Source organism: Coenobita brevimanus, chromosome 69 (assembly GCF_032717465.1).
Source record: "Coenobita brevimanus isolate Jiangsu-jjx chromosome 69, ASM3271746v2, whole genome shotgun sequence".
NCBI lineage: Eukaryota > Metazoa > Arthropoda > Malacostraca > Decapoda > Coenobitidae > Coenobita > Coenobita brevimanus.
In genome coordinates, this window is record NC_137022.1 from 26,574,758 (window position 1) to 26,595,903 (window position 21,146).

Sequence of the window (21,146 nt, forward strand, 5' to 3'; positions counted from 1 at the left end):
GACAGTGCCATGTATAGACAGTGCCTTGTCGTGAGGAAACTGCCTGAGGCTGTGACTGAGAGGAGATTCAGTGCCTGCCTGCGGAGTGATTGCCGGAGTGACTGAGGTATTGCGTCCTTGTACTGTGCTGTATCATAAGTGCTCATTAAAGTGCCCTGTGTCGCAAAGTACAGTCTTGATGATGTGGGTAACACAAACTTGAAGAAGTCAGTAAATGGGTAATGTAATGAAAAAGATTGGGAACCACTGGCTTACAGGAAACCATTTGGCTTTTCACTCAATGTAAAGCCACCTGTAATGGAAAGAAAAGCAGTTAGAAGTGAGAGGAAAGATGGGAGAAATAGGAAGAGAGGAGGGCAGGCACAGAAAGAGAATGATAAAGACTAAGGAAGAAGTAGGCAGCACTACATCAAGCGAGTGGATGATGGTCGCCACCACCTACCACTTAGGTAGAATCACTAGGTAAAATCATCCAGTACTCCCAAGAATAATATTACAGTAAAGTGTATGAATTTGTTCTTGCAACCACCCAACGATTTTTTTCAATGTATAGGGTGTGATGGGAAGGGGGGTATTCGGCCCAGCTCGCAGAATTGTGGTAGGAGTCAGCTTGGAGAATTGTGGTAGGAATCAGAAGGCAAAATTGTAATGTAGTATAAATGAACCTGCAAAATTGTGGTAGAAATCAACTAGCAGAACTGTGGTAGGAATCAGCGTGCAAAATTTTGGTAAGAATCAGAAAGCAAAATTGTGATTGTGGTATAAATGACTCTGCAAAATTGTGGTAGGAATAGCAGAACTGTGGTGTAAATCAGCTTGCAGAACAGTGGTGTAAATCAGCATGCAGAAATGTGGTTGTTGCATCCGTGAATTAATCAGCACGAACTCAGCTGTAATGCAGTGTGGGGTATCATTACAGAATACTTACAGTGTGATTGACGAGTGGTTGATACAGTTGGTTCCCGGTGTATGTGTAGCTGTATCTCTCATTGAGGGAGGGTAATATGTGTTAAGATACATATTATAGGGTGTGTGTTTTTTTTTACTTGCACATGTGTAGGCTGTGTGTGTCATGTTGTTGCACATATACGGCTGTTTATACATACATAGCGCCCCTTCCTGTAAAGTAAACATGCAAGCAACCCTGAAAATACGTGCGGGGGGGAGGGGTAGTGGAATAATGATGGCAGCATTTTATCATGAGGGAAGAAAAAGGAGAGGGGATACAGCAAATATTATAAACAAAGCAGGATTTGATCACATGTCAGTTTTCTTCCACACATCAGTTTATAAAATTCAAAGCCTTATATGTTTAAAAAGGGAAATTACAGTCAATAATTCCTTTAGGTTGAGTCCACACCAGGTGTTTGCTGGTGCGGGCGAGAACTTCTGTGGGTTTCAGTGATGCAGAATTCCCGCCCACACCAGCAGGCTTGTGGTGTGGAGGCGGACTGCCACAGGCAAAAATTAAGAGACTCCTAAAATTATCACTGGGACTGCTAAAGTACTGCTTAAATAATCAGTAATTTTATAATCAAACGCATTGGAATTTTATTTCTAAGTACAGCAACCTCGTTCTTCATAAGAGGCAAGATTTAGATTTTTAAAGTTTTTCTGTGTTGCTTAAAGGATATAGAATATAGCATCTATTTTGAGGCAAGGATATTAGTGACATCTCTTAAATATTTATTTTTTAAACTTGTAGACATTGTTATACAATACAACATTCTTTTTAAAAACTATAATAATTCAAAGTCGTCTACAGTCCCTTTAAAAACTAAATAGTCATTCATAATCCCTTTAAAAGCTAAAATATATCAATCCTCCACAGTACGTTTAAAAACTTCTTAAATAATCGAGTCATCCACAGTGCCTTTAAAAACTTCATAAAGAATCCAGTCATTCACAGTACCATTAAAAATTTCTTAAAATAATGCAGTCATCCACATTACGTTTAAAAACTTCTTAAATAATCCAGTCATTCACAGTACCATTAAAAATTTCTTAAATAACCCAGTCATCCACAGTGATTTAAAAACTTCTTAAATAATGCAGTCATCCACAGTGCCTTTAAAAACTTCTTAAATAATGCAGTCATCCACAGTACTTTTAAAGGCTTCTTAAATAATCCAGTCATCCACATTGCCTTTAAAAGCTTCTTAAATAATCCGTCATCCACAGTACCTTTAAAAACTTCCAAAATAATTCAGAGTCATCCACAGTCCCCTTAAAAACTTGTGTAAAAAATTCAGATAATTCCATTCACAACTTCCTACAGCCGCAACCATGCAGTCACCCAAACACTTTAACAGCCACACATATTACAGTCATCTACAATAAAGACCCCGAGAACCATCCACGGCCTCTGGAACTTCTTAAAACCCTCTACAGCCCATCGAACCCTCAAGCAGTGACCATAGTCTGTTCCAGTGGCTTCCGCTTATGTGCTGGTACGGCTCCACACTCTTTCAAAATCATCCGAGCACATCCACAATTGCTGAAATCTCTCCACTGTCACCTCTAATTATCCAAAAATCTCTAAAAACCATCCACAATCTCATCCATCCCTCAAGCAGTGACCATAATCTCTTCGAGTGGCTTTCGCTTAAGTGCTGGTACGGTGGCGTCCTTGGCGGGGTATCCCACAGGCAACACCAGCATCGCCTTCTCATTGGCGGGACGACCTAGTATGTTGCGTAGGGCAGGACCACAGTTCAGAGGCGTCGAGGTTAAGGTAACGAGGCCCGCGTACTGGAAAGAGAGAGAGAGAGAGAATAAGTTACTGCGAGGAAGTGATAGTAAGCGGAACTATCTGTCTGTCTGTATCTACACTGTTTATTATTCTAATGTCTGTGCCTATCTTTATCGTCTTATTTATGTATTTGTCTTTTTTCACTAACTTGGCCTAAAATTGCCATCTCTCCGTCTTGAATGCTGAGCTGTAACAATACATTAACAATGGAATACGGTGCTAGTCACAAAGAAGTGTTATGGAAATGATGACCCGCAGTATTGCCTTATTCAGTCATTAAGATACGTGAAATAAGCTGCAAAAGGACAGATATCTGGACCAAGTTAAGGTAAAAGAACTGCCAATAAAACTCTGTACAGTACCCATTAATGTAGGGACGGCGTGCAAGGGCGTGTAGCATAAATCATGGTTGAGGCGGTACCGGATGTTAAGTTAGGGTAATATTCTCCATTCTTTCCTTCTCACAGCAAAAACAAAATATTCGGAGCTATGACGGAGAACTGATTATAATTGTAATATGTCTGGCTGAACGTGACCCAATGAAATCACGGTATTTTTCAGTTTTTTTTTCGTACCTGCATTATCGGCATCAGCTTATGGCAAGTCTTGGCCTCATCCTTTTAACATTGACGTAGTTAGCGTTACTAGTACAGAAGAGGATATCGAGCTGTTATGTGAGAATAAATCGCTAAGGAAGAAGTGTTACGAAATCTCCAAAGCCAATTGTAATATGATCCCTAAATTCCTGCAGTCTGATTACGTATTTCTCATTTGATTCTGTTTCCAGAGTACTTCCGGAACTGAAAGGATTCTGTATATTCATTTAAGTTTTCAAAAGTTAAATAAAATCAGCCATTGTTAGAAAAAAAAAAATACTTCACAGGAGAAAAAAAAATGTACTTATGTTAACGACAGACGGTTTTAGTCCGGGTTAACTCACGTGGATAGCGGAAAGGAGGATGCCCCCGGAGATGGCAGCGGAGATCTCGTGGTAGTAGTGGTTCTTCTTGCGGCCGTCGGGGGTGATGCCATAGGTCTGTTTGAAGAGCACTATCAGCCAGGGCGCTTCCGTCAGGTACTCTTTCACCCAGTTGGTTCGTAGCCCAGCCAAATCACGGACCCACTGCGCTCCTGCCGGGGGATTAGCTTGAGTTAGGTTTGTTTGACTTTGCTTGGTTTTGTTTTGTTTACTTTGGTTTGGTTTGTTGTGGTTTGGTTTGCATTGCTGTGGTTTGGTTTGCTTTGCTTTGTTTTACTTTGGTGTGATTTGGTTTAGTATGGTTTGCGTTGTTTGCTTTGCTTTAGTTTGGTGTGTTTTGCTTTGCTTTGCTTTGCTTTAGTTAGACTGAGCTTAGGTTAGGTTTGAAATAGGTTAAGGCATGCTAGGTTAAGTTACGTATGTATAGCTTTGATTTGATTACTGTGATTGTAGGTTGGATTTGTTTAGAATATGTGTTAAGAAGGTTAAGTTAGGTTACGTGGGGCTGGATTACGTTAGGCCTAGCTATGTTAGGTTAGCCCTGGTTTGGCTAGGTTAGGCTAGTTTTGGTTGTGATGGGTTAGGTTAGGTAGGTTCCGTTTGTGTGAGGGAGGTAAGATTAGATTAGGCTAGGTTATATAATTGCACTTACTCTTACAGATCTACACTTAACCATCCTCTTCCCATATTTAATGCCCTCTTCCTCCTCAGTTATCTTTTGTATATGCGCCTTGATATCCTTCACACGCACCGTCAAGGTTATTTTACGTTAGGTTGCGTTGGGTTGGTTAGGCTAGGCTAGAGTATAGGTGTAGCTTAACTTTATTTTTAAAAAGTTTGGTCTAGTTTGGTTAGGTTATTGTATAGAATTCCGAATACTTAGTTATCATTAGACTCACCCATCCTCTTCGTATAGTTAATCTCCTCTTCCTCCTCAATAATCTGTCGTATCTGCGCCTTCGTATCCTTCTCACATATTGCCACGAACGTCCATGGCTCTGTGTGTGCGCCGCTGGGGGCTGTGCCTGTGGGGGGGAGAAACAGATTAAAGTTAGAATGGAGTTAGAATTAAGATAGGTTAGAGTAAAGTAGACTGGCTGCTGTACCTGGGGAGAGGGGGGAAAGCGGAATGAAGTTGGAAATTAGATAGGTTAGAATGGACCTACTGTAGACTGGAGGAGGAAAAACAGAATGAGTTTAGCATTAAGTTATGTTTTCGAATGGAAGTATTAGACTGGTGGCTGTACTTGGGAGCGGGGAAAAACATAGATGAAGGTAGACTTAAGCTAGATTGAAGAGGTTAGCATGGAAGTTATAACACACTGGAAAAATTGCTTGTTGTTATTATGACCCCGGACTCATCCACCTTCTACTCTAATACCGTCTTCAGTAACAGATCCGGGGACTGGATATGAACTGAAAAAACAAACTGAGCATCTCTTGTCCATCATATACAGTATCTATCTGTCTGTTCACCTATCCACCCATCTGTATCTATCGATCTATCTGTCAGTCTATCCATGCATTTGTCCACCCACCTGCAGTCCTAATAACGTCATCAACAACGGATCTGGGCACGGGGTCGGAACTGAAGAACCGAACTGATCGCCTTTTATTCATCAGCTGGTAGAATTCATGGGCTCGACGCTGGCTCTCCTCGGGGCTCAGCCTGGGGGAGAGGTAGATAGATAGATTTACTGATTTATTAATGGATACATAGATAGAGGGGAATAGACAGGAGGGACGTAGATATACAAACATAGAGAACAAACCGACAATCACTGTACAAAAGTGAAAATGGAAAGAGAGAGAGAGACTAACCTGGGATGGACGAAGGGAATTTGCTCCAAGTCTGCCGGCAGGTGAGGTTCGCATGTTTCTTGGTCTTCCTCTCCATCTTCTCGGTCTGTTGGGGGGATAGGGGGATTTAGAGGGAGATTGGGAGGGGGGTTTGCAAAAGAATTACGAGTATAGCGAGGTAGGGAGGGGGGAAAATTAGTGTACTTCACGGTTACTTTTTTTCTTGCATATGTCTGTGAAATACAAAATACAGTCCGAGATCTTTCTTCTACACACCTTGCTGAACCCCTGCTGTATTCAAGTTCCTTTCTTTTTCTCCTCCTCCTCCTCAACATGTCAGTTTGGTACCATTCCTTTATTTCTTTATTTAGCCCTTTCGGACTTGACACAATTATTTAATACACCCAGACACCTTTTTTTTTTTTTTTTTTTTTGGGGGGGGTCATTTAAAGGGTTGTATGGGGTCAAAGGTCAGATCATACACAAAAATAAATGGGAATCCTATGTTTTGGTATCTTCTTTAATCATCTGGGCAGTTACCGTAAAAGGAAGTCAGTGCACCTTAGCCATGTGGAGACCATCTTGCATTCCCTTGATAGTGTTGAGAATCCTTTATATCAATTCTAGGTTTAGTGTAAAAAATAAAAAACATACTTGTGAACTGAAGCCTTCGAGCTGGTGGTGGCGTTGGTGGTTTGAATTTTCGTGTGCGTACGTGGGCGAGGAAGTGGTTGCGGTAGATGAGGTAGCCAAACCCCGCGATCAACACCACCGTCAGGAAGTTGTCGATCAGTAGGGGCAGCACGAACTTCTCTATCAGCACCATTGTGATCTGACTGACACCTGGAAAGAAAAAAAAAATGAAAGAAAAAGACTTGGGAAGTATTTTGTTAATTATGAATTATACCGGTCAAGTAAAGGTAAGAGTGGAGGGAGATATCATGAGGCGCTTAGTCATTATGCTCTTTTCCGTAGCTTAAGCCTTTGAGCGTGTGCCGGGTTATTCATGCACTCTCCTGGGACACAGTCATTGCATCATTCAGGTTTCCACAGTTGCCTCATGCAGGTGTTGCCATGGCTTAGCTATCAGTGGTAACCACTTAGCCACTGCGGTCTGAATGCTGTTGTTTTTGACATCTTCTGAGGGATAGGGAGGCAATGGAGGGACGTTTGTATTCTCACAATATAATTTGTTGCTTCTTGTAGAGTAGTTTTGTAGATCAGTTATATATATATATATATATATATATATATATATATATATATATATATATATATATATAATATAATATATATAGATTAGGCTTGTGGACGAGCGGTTGTTATACGTGAGTAGTTTTGTAAGTAGATAATCTTCGTTCCCTTTTGTCATGACTTGACAGGAGAGGTAAAGATTAGTATCGGACTATTTTTATTTGTCTTGGAAATATTAACAGTCTCTCACACACGAGTGAAGTATAAGTAGAGTCCCGCCTGCTACCTCCTGTCTCGCTCTCTCCCTCTCTCTCGTCCATGTTGCTAAGCCCTTCTCCCTACTACCTGCCGGTTCTATGGCCTGTCTCCTTCTGAGCTCTGTTTCCTAAATTCTGGTGTAGCAGGGGTCGTGTCACGTATGTTACACTGTGGTTGGAAAGTTCTAGAAACCTGTGTGTGAGTATGTGTGTATGTGTGTGTATGGTCACGAGGCGCTCTCGTGTGCCTATAAAGCATTCCTTGAGTTAGTGTGTGTAAGCATGTTTAGCATTGCTCGATTCTCGCAGACACAACACCTTCACATCATCTGACTTGCTGCTTCTATCTGTCTGTCTGTCTATCTGTTTATCTGTCTATTATGATTTGTAATTATAATATGGAGTCCTAACAGTATAACCGGGCTGTGGAGCCGCTCGGTTATATCGGTGCCACCGTGTGAAGGTATTCCTCTCCAGTAAGTTTCTTCATCATAGCAAAGGAATGGAAGCTTTTTGTAACCCATCAGTTGGGAATGTTTTTGTAAAGTCTGTTAGGCCGAACAAAATCTCGAGAGTTTGCCATGGCAGTCAACGAGGTCAAAGAAACATGGCGGACGGGTACACATTTTGTTCCCGACTATTCTCCCTGACTCCATCACATCACCTCTCCTTCCATTCCCTTCTCCCTCCCACTTTCTCTTCGCACCATCATCCTACCAGTATCTCTTCTCTCCTCTCTCCCCACCCATCTCCTTCATCTCTCCCCTACCTATCCTCCCCCTTCCCGTACCCCATCACGCTTCCTCCTCCTCCTCCTCCTTCTTACCTCCCTGTTTCCTCTCCCACCGCTCTACCTCCTCTCTCTTCTCCCCTCCCTGTCCCCTCTGCCTCCTTTTCCGGTCTTTCGTCTTCCCCCTTCCTCCTCCTCCCCTCTTCACCTTCCCGTTTCTTCCCCCTACTCCCGTCGCACCCCTCCCTTCTCCCCACTTCCCCTCCCCATCCATCCTTCCCTCGCTGTCTACAGTACCTCTTCCCCTTCCTACTTATTCCCTTTCTTCCTTCCTTTCCCACCTCCCCTCTCAGCCTCCGCTATTTCAAGGTCAACTATATAGTAATATCCCCACCCAGAAATAATCTTCTGGATTCTGTACTGAAGCCTGTTATCACCACCACCACCACCACCACCACCATCATCATCATCATCATCATCATCATCATTGTACCAAGCCTCTCTCTACTTAGGAGTATTAGTCAGCAGAGTAGCCATCCCCCCACCCCCCGTGTAGCGTGGTGAAAGTGCGTTCTTTCAGTCTTACTTCCACTGCTGAGGCCTCACTCCCTCAGCTTCAAACCCCCATCCCCACCCCACACCCACACCCCCATCCCACTCCACCGCAACCCTCACCCAGATCCACCTTGCCCCATCCACAAGCCGCCACCCCTCCACACCCCCACCCCACCTCAACCCCCATCCCATCCAACCCCTCCCCCGACCGCAGACCCATCCTGCCCCACCCCCAAGCCCCCTCCATACCCACCCTTGACCCAAACCCCCCCCACCCCCGACCCCCACCCCTCCCAACCCCCACCACCTTCCGCCCAGGCCTATGTGACATTTTAAACACAGGAGGCCTCGGGGACTGTTTTGCACTTCTTCCTTACTAGCACAATTCAACATATGTCGTGTTGGTGTTTTCTTGTATGTTATGAAATTACTTCGATATTATAAAGTCATAAGTAGCATAAAGGACAATAGTAAGGTGTCATGTGGAAAGTAAATCGCTGAGAAAGAGGCGTTAAGAACCTTTATGCTGGTTAGCTTCGAACTTTTTTTTTCTTTTTTTCTTTTCTTTTTCTTTCTTTCCTTTCCTTTTTTTTTTTTTTTTTTTTTTTTTTTTTTTTTTTGCATGTTGTAGCTCATTATTTCCTTATTTGGTATTTTTATGGTGCTAGTGAGGGACGCCTGCATCTGGTGGCACTGCTATGAGCGGGCGGTGGAGTTGGCTGGTTACACTAACGTCCGTGAATCCCTTCATGCCCCAAAGGAAGGAATATAGACTGTAGAAAAAGGGCGTCGTCATTCTGCAGTCCACCGGGTTCACATTTCAGATGAACCTAGAGGTGCCACAACTGCTATTACCACTACTACTATAACTAATAATAATAATAACTAGGACTCTGTAACTGTCTTGTGGACAGTCGCTAGTCTCCACCTACTGTTTCTTACAATGACCTTGACCTCATTGAGAAGACTTGGAATTTTTTGTCTGCAGTGGCCCATACCAGGACACATGACCTGGGCCATTCAGATTACTTGCGCAGGTCGTATTGAAATCTCCAGACACTACCAGCTTGTCTCATTCACAACATAATACTGATATGACTCATTCTGATATGCCCTTCCACTGCGTGTAAAGGATTTGGAGTTTTTTCTATCAACAATGGCCCATGTCAGGACACATAACCTGGGCCCTTCAGATTCCTAACGGAGTCTCCGGTTCTCCTGGAATCGTTGCAAGACGGCGGCGGGAATAATAATAATACTGGCGAAAGCGAGTTCCTACCTATGTAATAAGTGGAGACTAATAACACGCATACGTACATTACGTGCAAAACTGTATTAACATACCAAATACAGACTAGTCGTTTTTACCTTAACTTGGCCCAGATTTTCGTCCTTTTGCAGCTTATGTCACGTAGCTCCGTGGCAGAATAAGACAATACTAGGGTTCATCACCCTTTCTGCTGCACTGTTTTCATGACACTGTAGCGTTAATCTCTTGTTACAACTAAATATTGAAGATGGAGAGGTGGCATTTTTAGGCCAAGTTAGGGTTAAATATGAGAGAGAGAGAGAGAGAGAGAGACTTGACCTTGACACACTTAGCTGAAGACTGCCTCGAGGCTGGGAGTCCTCTTGCTTTCCTCTTTTGTCTGTCCGTCTGACTGCTTTGAGCGACAAGGTGAATCTCTCTCTCTCTCTCTCTCTCTCTCTCTCTCTCTCTCTCTCTCTCTCTCTCTCTCTCTCTCTCACACACACACACACACACACACACACACACACACACACACACACACACACACACAAATCGAAGTTAATCGTGAGTACATTCATTTTTAGAGTTTAACAATAAACATGCTGATAGTCATGAAGAAGTGCTATGGAAAGGATGTAGAGCCGTGTATCGTCTGTACCACTGACCTTAGGGAAGTGAGCAGCAAAAGGTCGAAAATCTTGGCCAAGTTAAGGCGCAGTTTTATTTTTTATTTTTTTTTTTTTCTTATGGCAGAGAGTGAGAGTCATTACGTATGGTTTATTCCCATTATCTTCGTGGCATTTCCTATCAGTACTTGAGAGGACTGGCTTATCTCCCGCTGTTGTTCTGAGATAAGCATAATCTGTCGGGAAGGAAATGTACGAGGTGGATTATTTATTGATTTCGTTTTCCTTGTGTTGGCCTCACTATTTTTTTTTTTTTATAGTCATCCTATCCAAGCCTAATTTTAATGAAGGGTAACTTGTTTGCCTAGATTTGCTTCTGTCTTCTGTCAGAGCATTGTAGCTTGTCTCAGAGTGAGTGGTTGGTATACAAGTTTTATTATTATTATTATTATTATTATTATTATTATTATTATGTAGTAGTAGTAGTAAGAGTAGTTGTAGTATTAAGAGTGGTAGCAGTAGTAGTATTGTGTGTGTTGATATTGGTGATTGATCCAGTATATGCGTAAATTCCGGAGATTATATTGTTTTAGCGCATATTTTCTTCCTTCTTTCCTTCATTCCCTCCCTCCCGTCATCTGTCCTTCTTTCTGTGTCAGTTTGCGTTTTTCCTCTTTTTATTACGGTGACGTTGCAAATACTCCTCGTCCAAGCTTTTATGTGCTGCTGTGAGTGTGTACTTTGTCTCGTTTACGCCCAGTCACAGTAGAGGATTTTACGCGTAACGATTTGGAGTGCCATTAACATATTTCACGCTAAACGATTTGGATTAACAGTAACGGATTTCACGCGTAACGATTTGGAGTAACATTAACATTTTTCACGCTTAACTATTTGGAGTAACAAGGACGGATTTTACGCGTAAACGATTTGGAGTAACAAGGACGGATTTTACCCGTGAGGATTTGGAGTAACTGACGGGTTTCAGGCGTAACGATTTGGAGTAACAGTAACGGGTTTCACGCGTAACGATTTCAAACCCGTGAAAGTGCCTGAACGTTTTGCAATGACTTAGCAAGGATGACAGTTATCTGCACATTGACCTTTATTTTTAAGATGCTGACCTTACAAGTCATTCCTGTATTATTCTAAAGTAGCGTTTTCGCGGCATTTTCAAGTCTAAGATCATCTTGATATCCATTTTGACAGAGTATCAAGTGAGTGTCGCGAAAATGGTTCGGCAAGATTGTATTGCCTTTACATCAGAGCCATCAGTAAACATTAGTTCGTGCGTCATATGGCTGCCTTAGGAGATTTTCTTCAAGTAGAAGAATTAAATGATGTTATTCGTCATGTTACTGAGAAGGCGGGGCTTTTGCTTGAAAATTTGGAGTCAGATGAAAGGGCAGCTGCACCGTTGTTGTTGGACACAAGGTAAAATTGTCAAAATCCTCAAGAACCTCACGTTGTGGTGGCATCAGGGAAAAACAAGAGTAAAATTGCTGTGGGACCTGCGGCGATGCTTTTGTTTCAAACAGTTTGCTGAAAGTGTAACTAGCCATGTCGAGTAACCTTATATGGGGCCACTTTTATGCCTCGATGGGCTTAAATGAAAAACTTTTACTAAAGTTGCTGCTAGATGGCGCTACCACAGGTATCAGCTGACAGCAAAATTGGATTCTTCATTTCAAATAAACTTATATGGGACCACATTTACGTCTCAATTGGCCGCAAGCTCTTTCATCTTCTCTATCGAATTTGGCTCGACTTCGGTAGCACTGAGTTTGCTTACAAAATGGAAAGTCAGTATCAGTCAAAATACCTCGGGAGGAACATTGACTAATCTTGGCTAGTCATGCTCAAAATTCAAAATCGTCTTGACTTTCGGTGCTCGCGAAAACGGGTATCAGCACGATAGTCAGTATGCGATATCAAGATTAGTCAATATGTCTTGACTTTTAAGGTTGCGAAATCGCGGCTTAAATGTTTATATGTTATCAGTCTTGCCTTTCGTTCCTTCTTCGATGCATTAAAAAAAAAAATCTGCCTGCTCGGGTTTGACATGCTGATATCGTCTCTAATCTTTAACAATAAGTACAGATAACCTAGAAATGAACGTTTATTTTAGCTTCTTTTTCACTATATTCTTTTTAATCATCCTCTCCTATCCTAACTGTTTATACAATATCCCGTCGGTCGACCTCCACGTTTGGGTTGCCTTATATCGTCTCTAAACGTCCACAAATACAGCCCATCCATAAGTGAATCCACATTTTAATCTCTCACTCATTATCCTGGAATAGCAAATCATCCCTGCCTTTGCGTAAATGTTTATGCCGTAACCGTATTCTCGTAGGGAAGGAGGCACCCTAACACCTCTTCCTTAGCGACTTATTTTTGGATATGGCTGGTTAATATCCTTTTGAACGTTATCTATGCAGTGTGTGTCGATGTTTGAATGAATTATGTAATACTGAATAAGACAGTAAGGTGTAGTAAGCAAAAGTTATGGAACAGAATAGGACAATAAAGTGTAATAAGCAAAAATTATGTAACGGAATAGGACAATAAGGTGTATTAAGCAAGAATTATGTAACAGGATAGGACAGTAAGGTGTAATGAGCAAAAATTATGTAACGGGATGGGACAATAAGGTGTAATCAGCAAAATTATGTAACAGAATAGGACAGTAAGGTGTAATAAGCAAAGAATATGTAACGGAATAGGACAGTAAGGTGTAATAAGAAAATAAATCGCTAAGGAAGAGATGTTAGAGAGCTTCCTTAACCGAGGAGAGTACGCTCCTTAGACTTCCCAGCATCTCTACAGTTTTGAGACATTCTCTCTCTCTCTCTCTCTCTCTCACTCACTCACTCTATTTTCCTGATGTCAACACGCACATCTTCCACGTTTACACACATACAATAGGCTATTAATCTAATGCCAGACGCTTAAATCCCATAAGGGGTGACCACAAACAATCGCCACGTCGCCCTGTCATCCTCTGTCATTTGGCTGCCAGTTCTCCAGCACATAGGCTACCCCTTTTATCATGCATCTCCATCCCTCTATCTCATCCTTGGTCTCCCCCTCCTCACACACATAAACTCCTCTAGTCACTCTCTCATTGCCTTTCTCTTTACACTTTCACTTAGTAGGCTGAAAGGTCATCTCTCCGACCTCCTTCACCCTCTTGCTTCCCGAGATGAACACAGCATCTTCGGTAGTGAGTCGGTATTTTCACTCCTTCAGTATGATAACCTTGGCATGAAAAATAAAATAAAATAAATATCATGTTAGTCCGCATTTTGACTCCGCGTTGAAGATGGTTTGCCTTTCAACTGTACATTGGAGATAGTCTGTCCTTTAACACACTTGCACTATGTCAACCGTGAATACTATCCTTGTCCATACCTTAATTATTTCGTATGCAATTTTGCTACCCATTCAGTCTTCATTCCATCATTTCTGCCTCCCATATACTTTTAGTTAAAATGGTATCTGGCGATTTCGAAGTTATATATACTGTATATTTTTCTAACATGGCTTAAAATTGTCATCCCTCTATGTTCAGTAGTAAGCTGTAAGGGGAGATTAAGACTAGAATATGATGCTAGTCACGAGGAAGTGCTATGGAAGGATGTAGAACCGCAGTATCGTCTTGTTCTGCCATGGAGCTACGTAAAATAAGCTACAAGAGGACAAAACTCTGGACCAAGTTTGGGTAAAAGATGTGTAGTGGTTTCGGTGTACGGGATACTGGTTCGTCACCGCGTTTCCCCACCTGAACATTGCGCCACCAGTGAGTGTAAGTTCGTTGCGAAATGGATTCTCTCTCTCTCTCTCTCTCTCTCTCTGCTATAAGAAAGCGCATTTTTCTTAAAAATAACAAGGTTGCACACACACACACACACACACACACACACACACACACACACACACACACACACACAAGAAAATAATAACTGATACCTTATAGTGTCACAAAAACACCTTCCATAAATGAACAATATGAGCAAAACGAACACACACCCTCCGTAAACGAAACAAACACTCACCCTCCGTAAATAACAGTATGAACAAAGCGAACACTCACCCTCCGTAAGCAAACAGGATCGTAAAACAAACACTTCCTCCGTAAGAAATCAACGCGAACACTCCGTAAACAAAAAAAATCACATAACGAACACTCACCCTCCAACGACCGCCCAAGACTGATCTAACACGTGCTGAGTCTACGGAGTACTGACTGACTTTACTCCGTAGGCCGTAGAGTTGGCCAATTCCAAAGCAACAAATACAGCTAAACTTACTCTCAAAAGCCGCTAGAATGACGTGTGTGTGTGTGTGTGTGTGTGTGTGTGTGTGTGTGTGCTACCTTCAGAGTGTAGTAGTGTGAAATACAGTACAACTCGCTAGATTTCTTGCCGCTGAACATAAAAAATTGCCGCTAAATGAAAGTTATTGAATCTAAATCTAGCGGGAAAATCGCTAAATTGCCAACACTGACCCAGGTCGGTAAGGTGTGCTTCCGCCCAAGGTCTGGGGAGAGAGAGCCCTTACTTTCTCTAGGCCTTCCTTTCACCCAGTACCACTTGTAAGAGAGAGAAACAGGCCTGCCACTAAAATCCCTATGTATATGTCCTCATCCACCCTTTTTTCTGCGATCGGTGTTGTAATGGGCGGACACAAATCTAGAGAATTAGGTGATTAACTCGATTGTACGGGCTTTACAATCATGGCTCTATACATCTTAATTATATCCATATTTAGTCACCTCGGCACTGCTAGACCACCGTGTTCACCCCTCTTTGCTCATGGTATTTCCTCCCACATGCAGGCAGTGTAAAGTCGCCCCTGAGAAAGTAGGAAGGATTTTTTTTTTTTTTTTTTTGTTTTTAAAGCAGGACCTACATCTAGATCATACTTATCACTTCACCTCACTCACTCACTCATTCACTTACCTACTTACTCACTCATTCACTTACTTACCTACTTACTCAATCACTCACTATCTCATATACTCTGTTGCGTGTTGTGTTATCTTTAATACAGAAACTAATACTCAACCACTGGACGTTTTATGTTGTAATGTACGGTAGAACAAGATTTATCCAGTAATACTACTACTAATATTGTAGTAGTAGTAACTGTAGTAGTAACAACAATAATAAAATGCACTCGGTCTTCAGCTAAGGGAGGTCACACAATCAGGGTTTTTCTCTTCCAGCTGCTTGGAAAGTATTGCAATTGACGATACCAGGAAAATTGAGTGTGTGTGTGTGTGTGTGTGTGTGTGTGAGAGAGAGAGAGAGAGAGAGAGAGAGAGAGAGAAATTGAAAGAAGCTATGGAAAGGGTGTAGAGCCGTAGTATTGTCACTTTCTGCCACTGAGCTACGGGAAATAAGCTGCATAAGGACGGAAATCTCTACCAATTTTAAATGAATGCACTATAGTTACCTTCGAGTATAAGGTGATCCGAATGAATTATACTGCGACCTTTCCAGATAATATAGAAACTTGCAATTGGGGATTCCAAGTGTAAAGAGGCGAAATTACAAGCCTTCACACCTGATTCAGTATCGACGGTTAGGTTAGCAAGACAACATAATACACACACACACACACACACACACACACACACACACACACACACACACACACACACACACACGGGATCAAGACCTCCAGACGATTTTATTCAGCTCTCCGGAGACCATTATTGAAGTGGAGAAGTTAGATACAGCCATGAATCCCTCCATTTCACGCCATGATGCTGGAGAGGGACGCCTTCATGTGGTGGCACTGATATACGGGCGGCTGAGCTGGCCAGTTATATAACCTCCTTCATCTACTTCCCTGTCCACCAAAAGGAGGAGGTGAAATACAGGAGGGAGGGTACTTCATCTTGCAGTTCACTGGTTTCAAATTTCAGATGAACTTATTGCTACAACAACAACAACAACAACTACTACTATTACTACTACTGCTGCTGCTGCTGCTGCTACTTTTACTACTACTACTACTATTACACGAGAGATCTTGCTTAATGCGTATTAAAAACTGGCGGTAAAAAAAAAGTGGTATAGGAGAACAACGCTTTGGACCGAAAGTAACCAAAGCGTGGGCTGTAAATTGCGCTTCAGAAAAAAATTATCTGGCGGTTGTCTTGTGTTGTGGGGGTGGCTCAGTCTGCCGGTGTGGGTATGAACGTAGCAGTGGGAGTGGAAAATTAATACACATATCAAAGTGAACATTGATAACATTAACTGAGCTGTCTAGGGCATGGGTGTGGCAATAGGAGTATGGGAAATGAATAAATGTAGCCGTTCCCGCAGCACACGAGAAAGGGCCTGGCGGGGTGAAAGAGGACGGCCATGTACAGTACGGTCAGTCGCAGTTCCCCGCAGGTAACCCATGATAACCTACAAACCTTATCTCGACATACATAATTAATCAAATGCCTCTTGACCGTGATAGATAATTAGAATGTTAGGTGCGATGGTTAGGGGTATGTTGAGGGTTTGGTTTTGTTCAGTATTATGTGGAGAGGGAGAGAGAGACTACTGACTAGAAATGAATATCCAGATCTAAAAAAAAGAAAGAAAAAAAAAATCTAGTGAAAAAAATCGCTAACAGCGACACTGTTTCCGTTGTGGCGGGGCGGGTGTTTGCATTCCTTTGTGCCGGGGCGGGTGTTTGCATTTCGTTGTGGCGGGGCGGGTGTTTGCATTACTGTGCAATGCTTCTCGCATTAACTTTCACTTTCTCACACATTGTTTTGCGTCACATATTTTCCGCCTTTTAGACGTTACGGAACCTTTTAACCGCTAGGAACTTTGTATAATAATGTCGGGTGATTCTGCAGTCATGCTATGCTCTCGGGAATGTTTACTTTGATTTAAATCTGCAGTTAATGCTGCAAATTAGGAAATTTATATTTATGAACGCAAAGCATCCTTTTTCTCACTTCAGTTCTTCAGGTGTTATATCTTTTACTAAAAATCGTATATTCATGTTTCACGTAAACGTTCACAAGAAATATAACACCTGCTCACTTTACATTATTATTATTATTATTATCTCTATCTGTCTGTCTATATACCTAGGCTGCTTCCCCCAAAGAAAGCGGGTTAGCCGACACAGGACGACACACTCCCAATTTACTCCTCCACACACACACATTTATTCGTATCTCAGCCCTAAGGGGAGAAGGGACAGATCCTCACCGCACCACACCGCACGAGGGTCAACTGCGAAGTGCAATCAGTGACATCCGCAGCACGGCCCGACAGCAGAGCTGGTTTACCCCTGCCACATTATAATGGTCCCATCCCCTTACCCGCACGTGACCTGAACAGCTGATCAGACCAAATGCGGGAGAATATCCCCTCAGGGCCGCGTCACCATTTTATTCATTCACAATTTCTCTCCAATCATTCCTGTCACGCTCAGCCACTCTCTTCCTTTCTCTACAGACATCCCTCTTGCATCTAATGCTCTCTTCACACTGTCCATCCATCCTATTCGTGGTCTTCCTCTCAGCCTTACTCCTCTCACATCCGATCCAGTTATCTTTTTCACCAATCGCTCTTCACCCATTCTCTCAGCATGCCCAAACCATCGCAACACTGTCTGCCCAACTTGACCAGTCATGTTCTACATAACTTCAGTTCTTCGCACTTCATCATTTCTCACTCGATCCATTCGCATCACTCCACACATATTCCTCACTCCTCAGACACCTCATCTCCATTACATTCAAACTTTTCCTCTCTGCTACACCCATCTTCCATGTTTCAGCCCCATATAATGCAGTCGGCGCCCTTACATCCTCACACAGCCTTTTCTTTACATCCATTCAAAGCGAATAACATCTAAACACTTTTTCCATTCCTCCCAGCACAAACTTCACTTCTGCATCTATTCCTCCATCCACAACATCATGTGATCCTAAATACTTTAAACATATTATTAATCCTTCGTGCACTCAGCTAACCTTCCAAATCCACTTCCAAGTATCAGGGTGTCCTAGGGTGACTCTGCGCCTTCTTTTTTCTTGCATAGTTGTCTGTACAAGGGCTTATTCACCCCGCGTAGAGTAAAATTTGTGTGTGGGGGGAGGGGATGGCTTACGGCACAAACAGCTCTTCTAGACAGGTAGGAGTCAAAGGCTTTTCGTGTCATCAGCTCTCCACCTCTTAATGACCCCCCCCTTCTCTCTCTCTCTCTCTCTCTCTCTCTCTCTCTCTCTCTCTCGCATCGTTATTTCTTTGCTGTCGCTGCTTCAGGACTCACAGCTCTCTGAACTGTCTGCCTGCATTCCTCCTCCATTACGGCGGGCGCGTAGCACCCGTCTGGCAGTGCATTCCCTCATTTTCCGTCTAGCTCTCTAATGCAAGAGTTAACCAGTATTCCCAGTCCCTCATGTATGCAGCTGGTCATCTCCGGAACTGTCTTCTTCAGTCCGTATTTTCCTTTGTTTATGACCTCTAGTCTTTTAAACAAAGTGTGTTCAGGCATCTCGAAATGAACGGATCGTGAATTTCGCTGTCTTGTTTAGTTTTTTTTTTTTTTTTCCGACTTTCAAGGCTTTTAGACTTAAATTCGTCTTTGAATAAAGCGCGCGCGCGCGCGCGCGCACACACACACACACACACACACACACACACACACACACACACACACACACACTCACAATGAAATAGTGTGTGCCAAAATGGTTCATATATTTAAGGATATGTATGATAAAAATGGTTTAATACACGGGACAGTACGAGCTTGACTCATTCCTGTAAAGATAAAATTAGGTAAGCACACACACACACACACACACACACGCGCACACGCGCGCGAATTATTTCCCGTATAAAACTGTTTGCCAGAAATCTGATTGGCCAAAAAAAAAAAAAAAAAAAAAAAAAAAAAAAAAAATCGCTGCACTCACGATTAATCCAACAACCTCCACTTTCACAGGTTGTACTCCCCCAGTCCCCCACCACAATCCTAGCACATCCCACCCATTTCTTTGTCCACTCACGCCCGTTTCTCTATCACCACAACCCAACAGTTTCATTCTTGTTTCCTATCATCGACTTTCCTGTAGTCCTTTCACCTTAACTTAGCCCTGATTTTCGTCCTTTTCCAGCATATTTCACGTAGCTCATTGGCAGGAAAGGACAAGACTACGGTTGTACATCTTTTCCATTGCACTTCTTCGTGACTGTTGTGCTAATCTTTTGTTACAGCTCAGCATTCTTCATGGTGATTACATGCTTAAGCCAACGTAAAGTGAAGAGAGGATGGGACACAAGGAAAAAGTGGTGGTTGCGGTGTGAGGAAAAAAATCGTCTGTGTATTATTCTTTCCTATAGTCAAATAATTGTCATTGTTTTCCTTAAAGATAAGAGATGAAAATAAAATCCTATTATAAAAATAACTTCGGATATTGTTATTCATCTGTATTTGTGCCAAGCGAAATTAATTATTTTTCCTTTAGTCATCCACAATATTTGAAAATGAATATACTACTTAGTAGCTAGCTTTCCTGTACCTAATTCACCTATATGACGTCGTGGGCCAATTTCAAACATTAAGACGCCTTGTCCAAGAGCTGTTACCCTTGCTGCATCATAGTACACTATTTTGCATCACTGGACACTATTGTTTCACTTTTGATTTATATACCTTGAGATGCAGCAACCCCGCCCCCCTTCAAAAAAAAAAAGAAAATATACGTAGTATGAGTTATTATTATTATTAGATAGATAGATGGATTATTATTATTATTATTATTATTATTAATGTTTAGGTGCCTGATATTGCTCTTTCTTTTACAGCTTTGTCATATTGTTAGAGTGGATTTTACTATTGCTGAAGTGTTCTTTGCCATTACATGATTTATAGTGATGTATACTTGCTGTTGAACTACTAATTCCATTTATGAATTCATTTCTGTAATTCACCTGTGGCCGTTAAAGTAAGAAATTCGACCAGCACTTTCTCATTTTACTTCCTATCTCAGACTTACTGGGACACAAGGACAAAATATATGAGTGGTGAGAGGAACAGCACCTTCCCCTACCGCTGCTGACTGTGTACTGACCTCCTTCCTCTGGCATATAATGCCGGAGAAAGGAGGTCAGTAACTGACCTCCTTCCTCCGGCATTAACCGAAGGAAGGAGGTCTGCCAGTGTTGCCGGGTCTACAGAAATATCTGTATTTCTACAGATATTTTGATGTTCATCGAGAAAAACAGATTTTTAGGCAAAATCTACAGAAATGTTGGAAATCTACAGAAAAGTTTACAGAAATCTGACAGGATTTTTGAAAATAGTCAAAATACACGTGAATCGTGAATTTAATAAATCTGAGACTAAATATTTGTACACAGTCTTTGACTCAAGGTAGTGACTGATTTGAATAATGAGTAGAGGAATTGAAAAAATAATAGAGTTGAGAGTTGTCTTTTTGAAACATGGAAAAGTAAAGAGAACTTTTTATTATTATTAAACAGTACTTATCACCAAATATCTAATATGTATTTACTGATGGAATTTTTGTTTCCCTAGCTCTTTTATTGATTGAGACTCACACCAAGTTGTGTTTATATTCCGGGGTGTACATTAAAATTATCACGGGTATGTCACGAAATACTTGTTTTCATGGATTTTTTTTCTTTGGCTCCATAGATTTTGTAATGGTTAAGATTTTCACAGGCCAAGGTAAGTGTCACATTTTGCTTTGCATATTAAAATTATCTTGCGTTTATAAAGTCCTATCTTTTGTAATCACGATTATTTGTGTATTCTCTTGTCATGATGGTCATTTACAGTATGGTCTACAGAAATTTTCCTAAATCTACAGAAATCCTCCAGACCCACACTCCCACAGTCTCACTTATGACTGGCTCTGAGGCCACCTACGTAGTGTGAATTGTGACGGTGGGGATTTTCAGTTTGTTGATCTCTCTCTCTGTCTCGCTCTCTCTCTGGTATAAT

General features: G+C 41.9%; 1 protein-coding gene across 1 annotated transcript; it reads right to left on the reverse strand.

The window, feature by feature from the left end:
* Window positions 1-2,036: 2,036 nt before the first annotated feature.
* Iyd (Iodotyrosine deiodinase) lies at window positions 2,037-20,214 on the reverse strand. Its single transcript, XM_080277168.1, has 7 exons — window positions 20,176-20,214; window positions 6,186-6,374; window positions 5,553-5,637; window positions 5,270-5,400; window positions 4,631-4,756; window positions 3,693-3,883; window positions 2,037-2,751 (listed from the first exon to the last, which is right to left on the reverse strand). The coding sequence occupies exons 2-7, from the start codon at window positions 6,355-6,357 to the stop codon at window positions 2,569-2,571; spliced, it is 888 nt and encodes a 295-aa protein (XP_080133294.1). The 5' UTR covers window positions 6,358-6,374; window positions 20,176-20,214; the 3' UTR covers window positions 2,037-2,568.
* Between the last annotated feature and the right edge of the window lie 932 nt (window positions 20,215-21,146).

Coding starts and splice junctions, on each gene's coding strand:
- Iyd (XM_080277168.1), bottom strand. CDS start 6,357: ATGGTGCTGATAGAGAAGTTCGTGCTGCCCCTACTGATCGACAACTTC. Junction 5,638..6,185: donor TCGAAGGCTTCAGTTCACAA/GTATGTTTTTTA, acceptor TCCCCCCAACAG/ACCGAGAAGATGGAGAGGAA. Junction 4,757..5,269: donor TGACGTTATTAGGACTGCAG/GTGGGTGGACAA, acceptor TCCCCCCCACAG/GCACAGCCCCCAGCGGCGCA.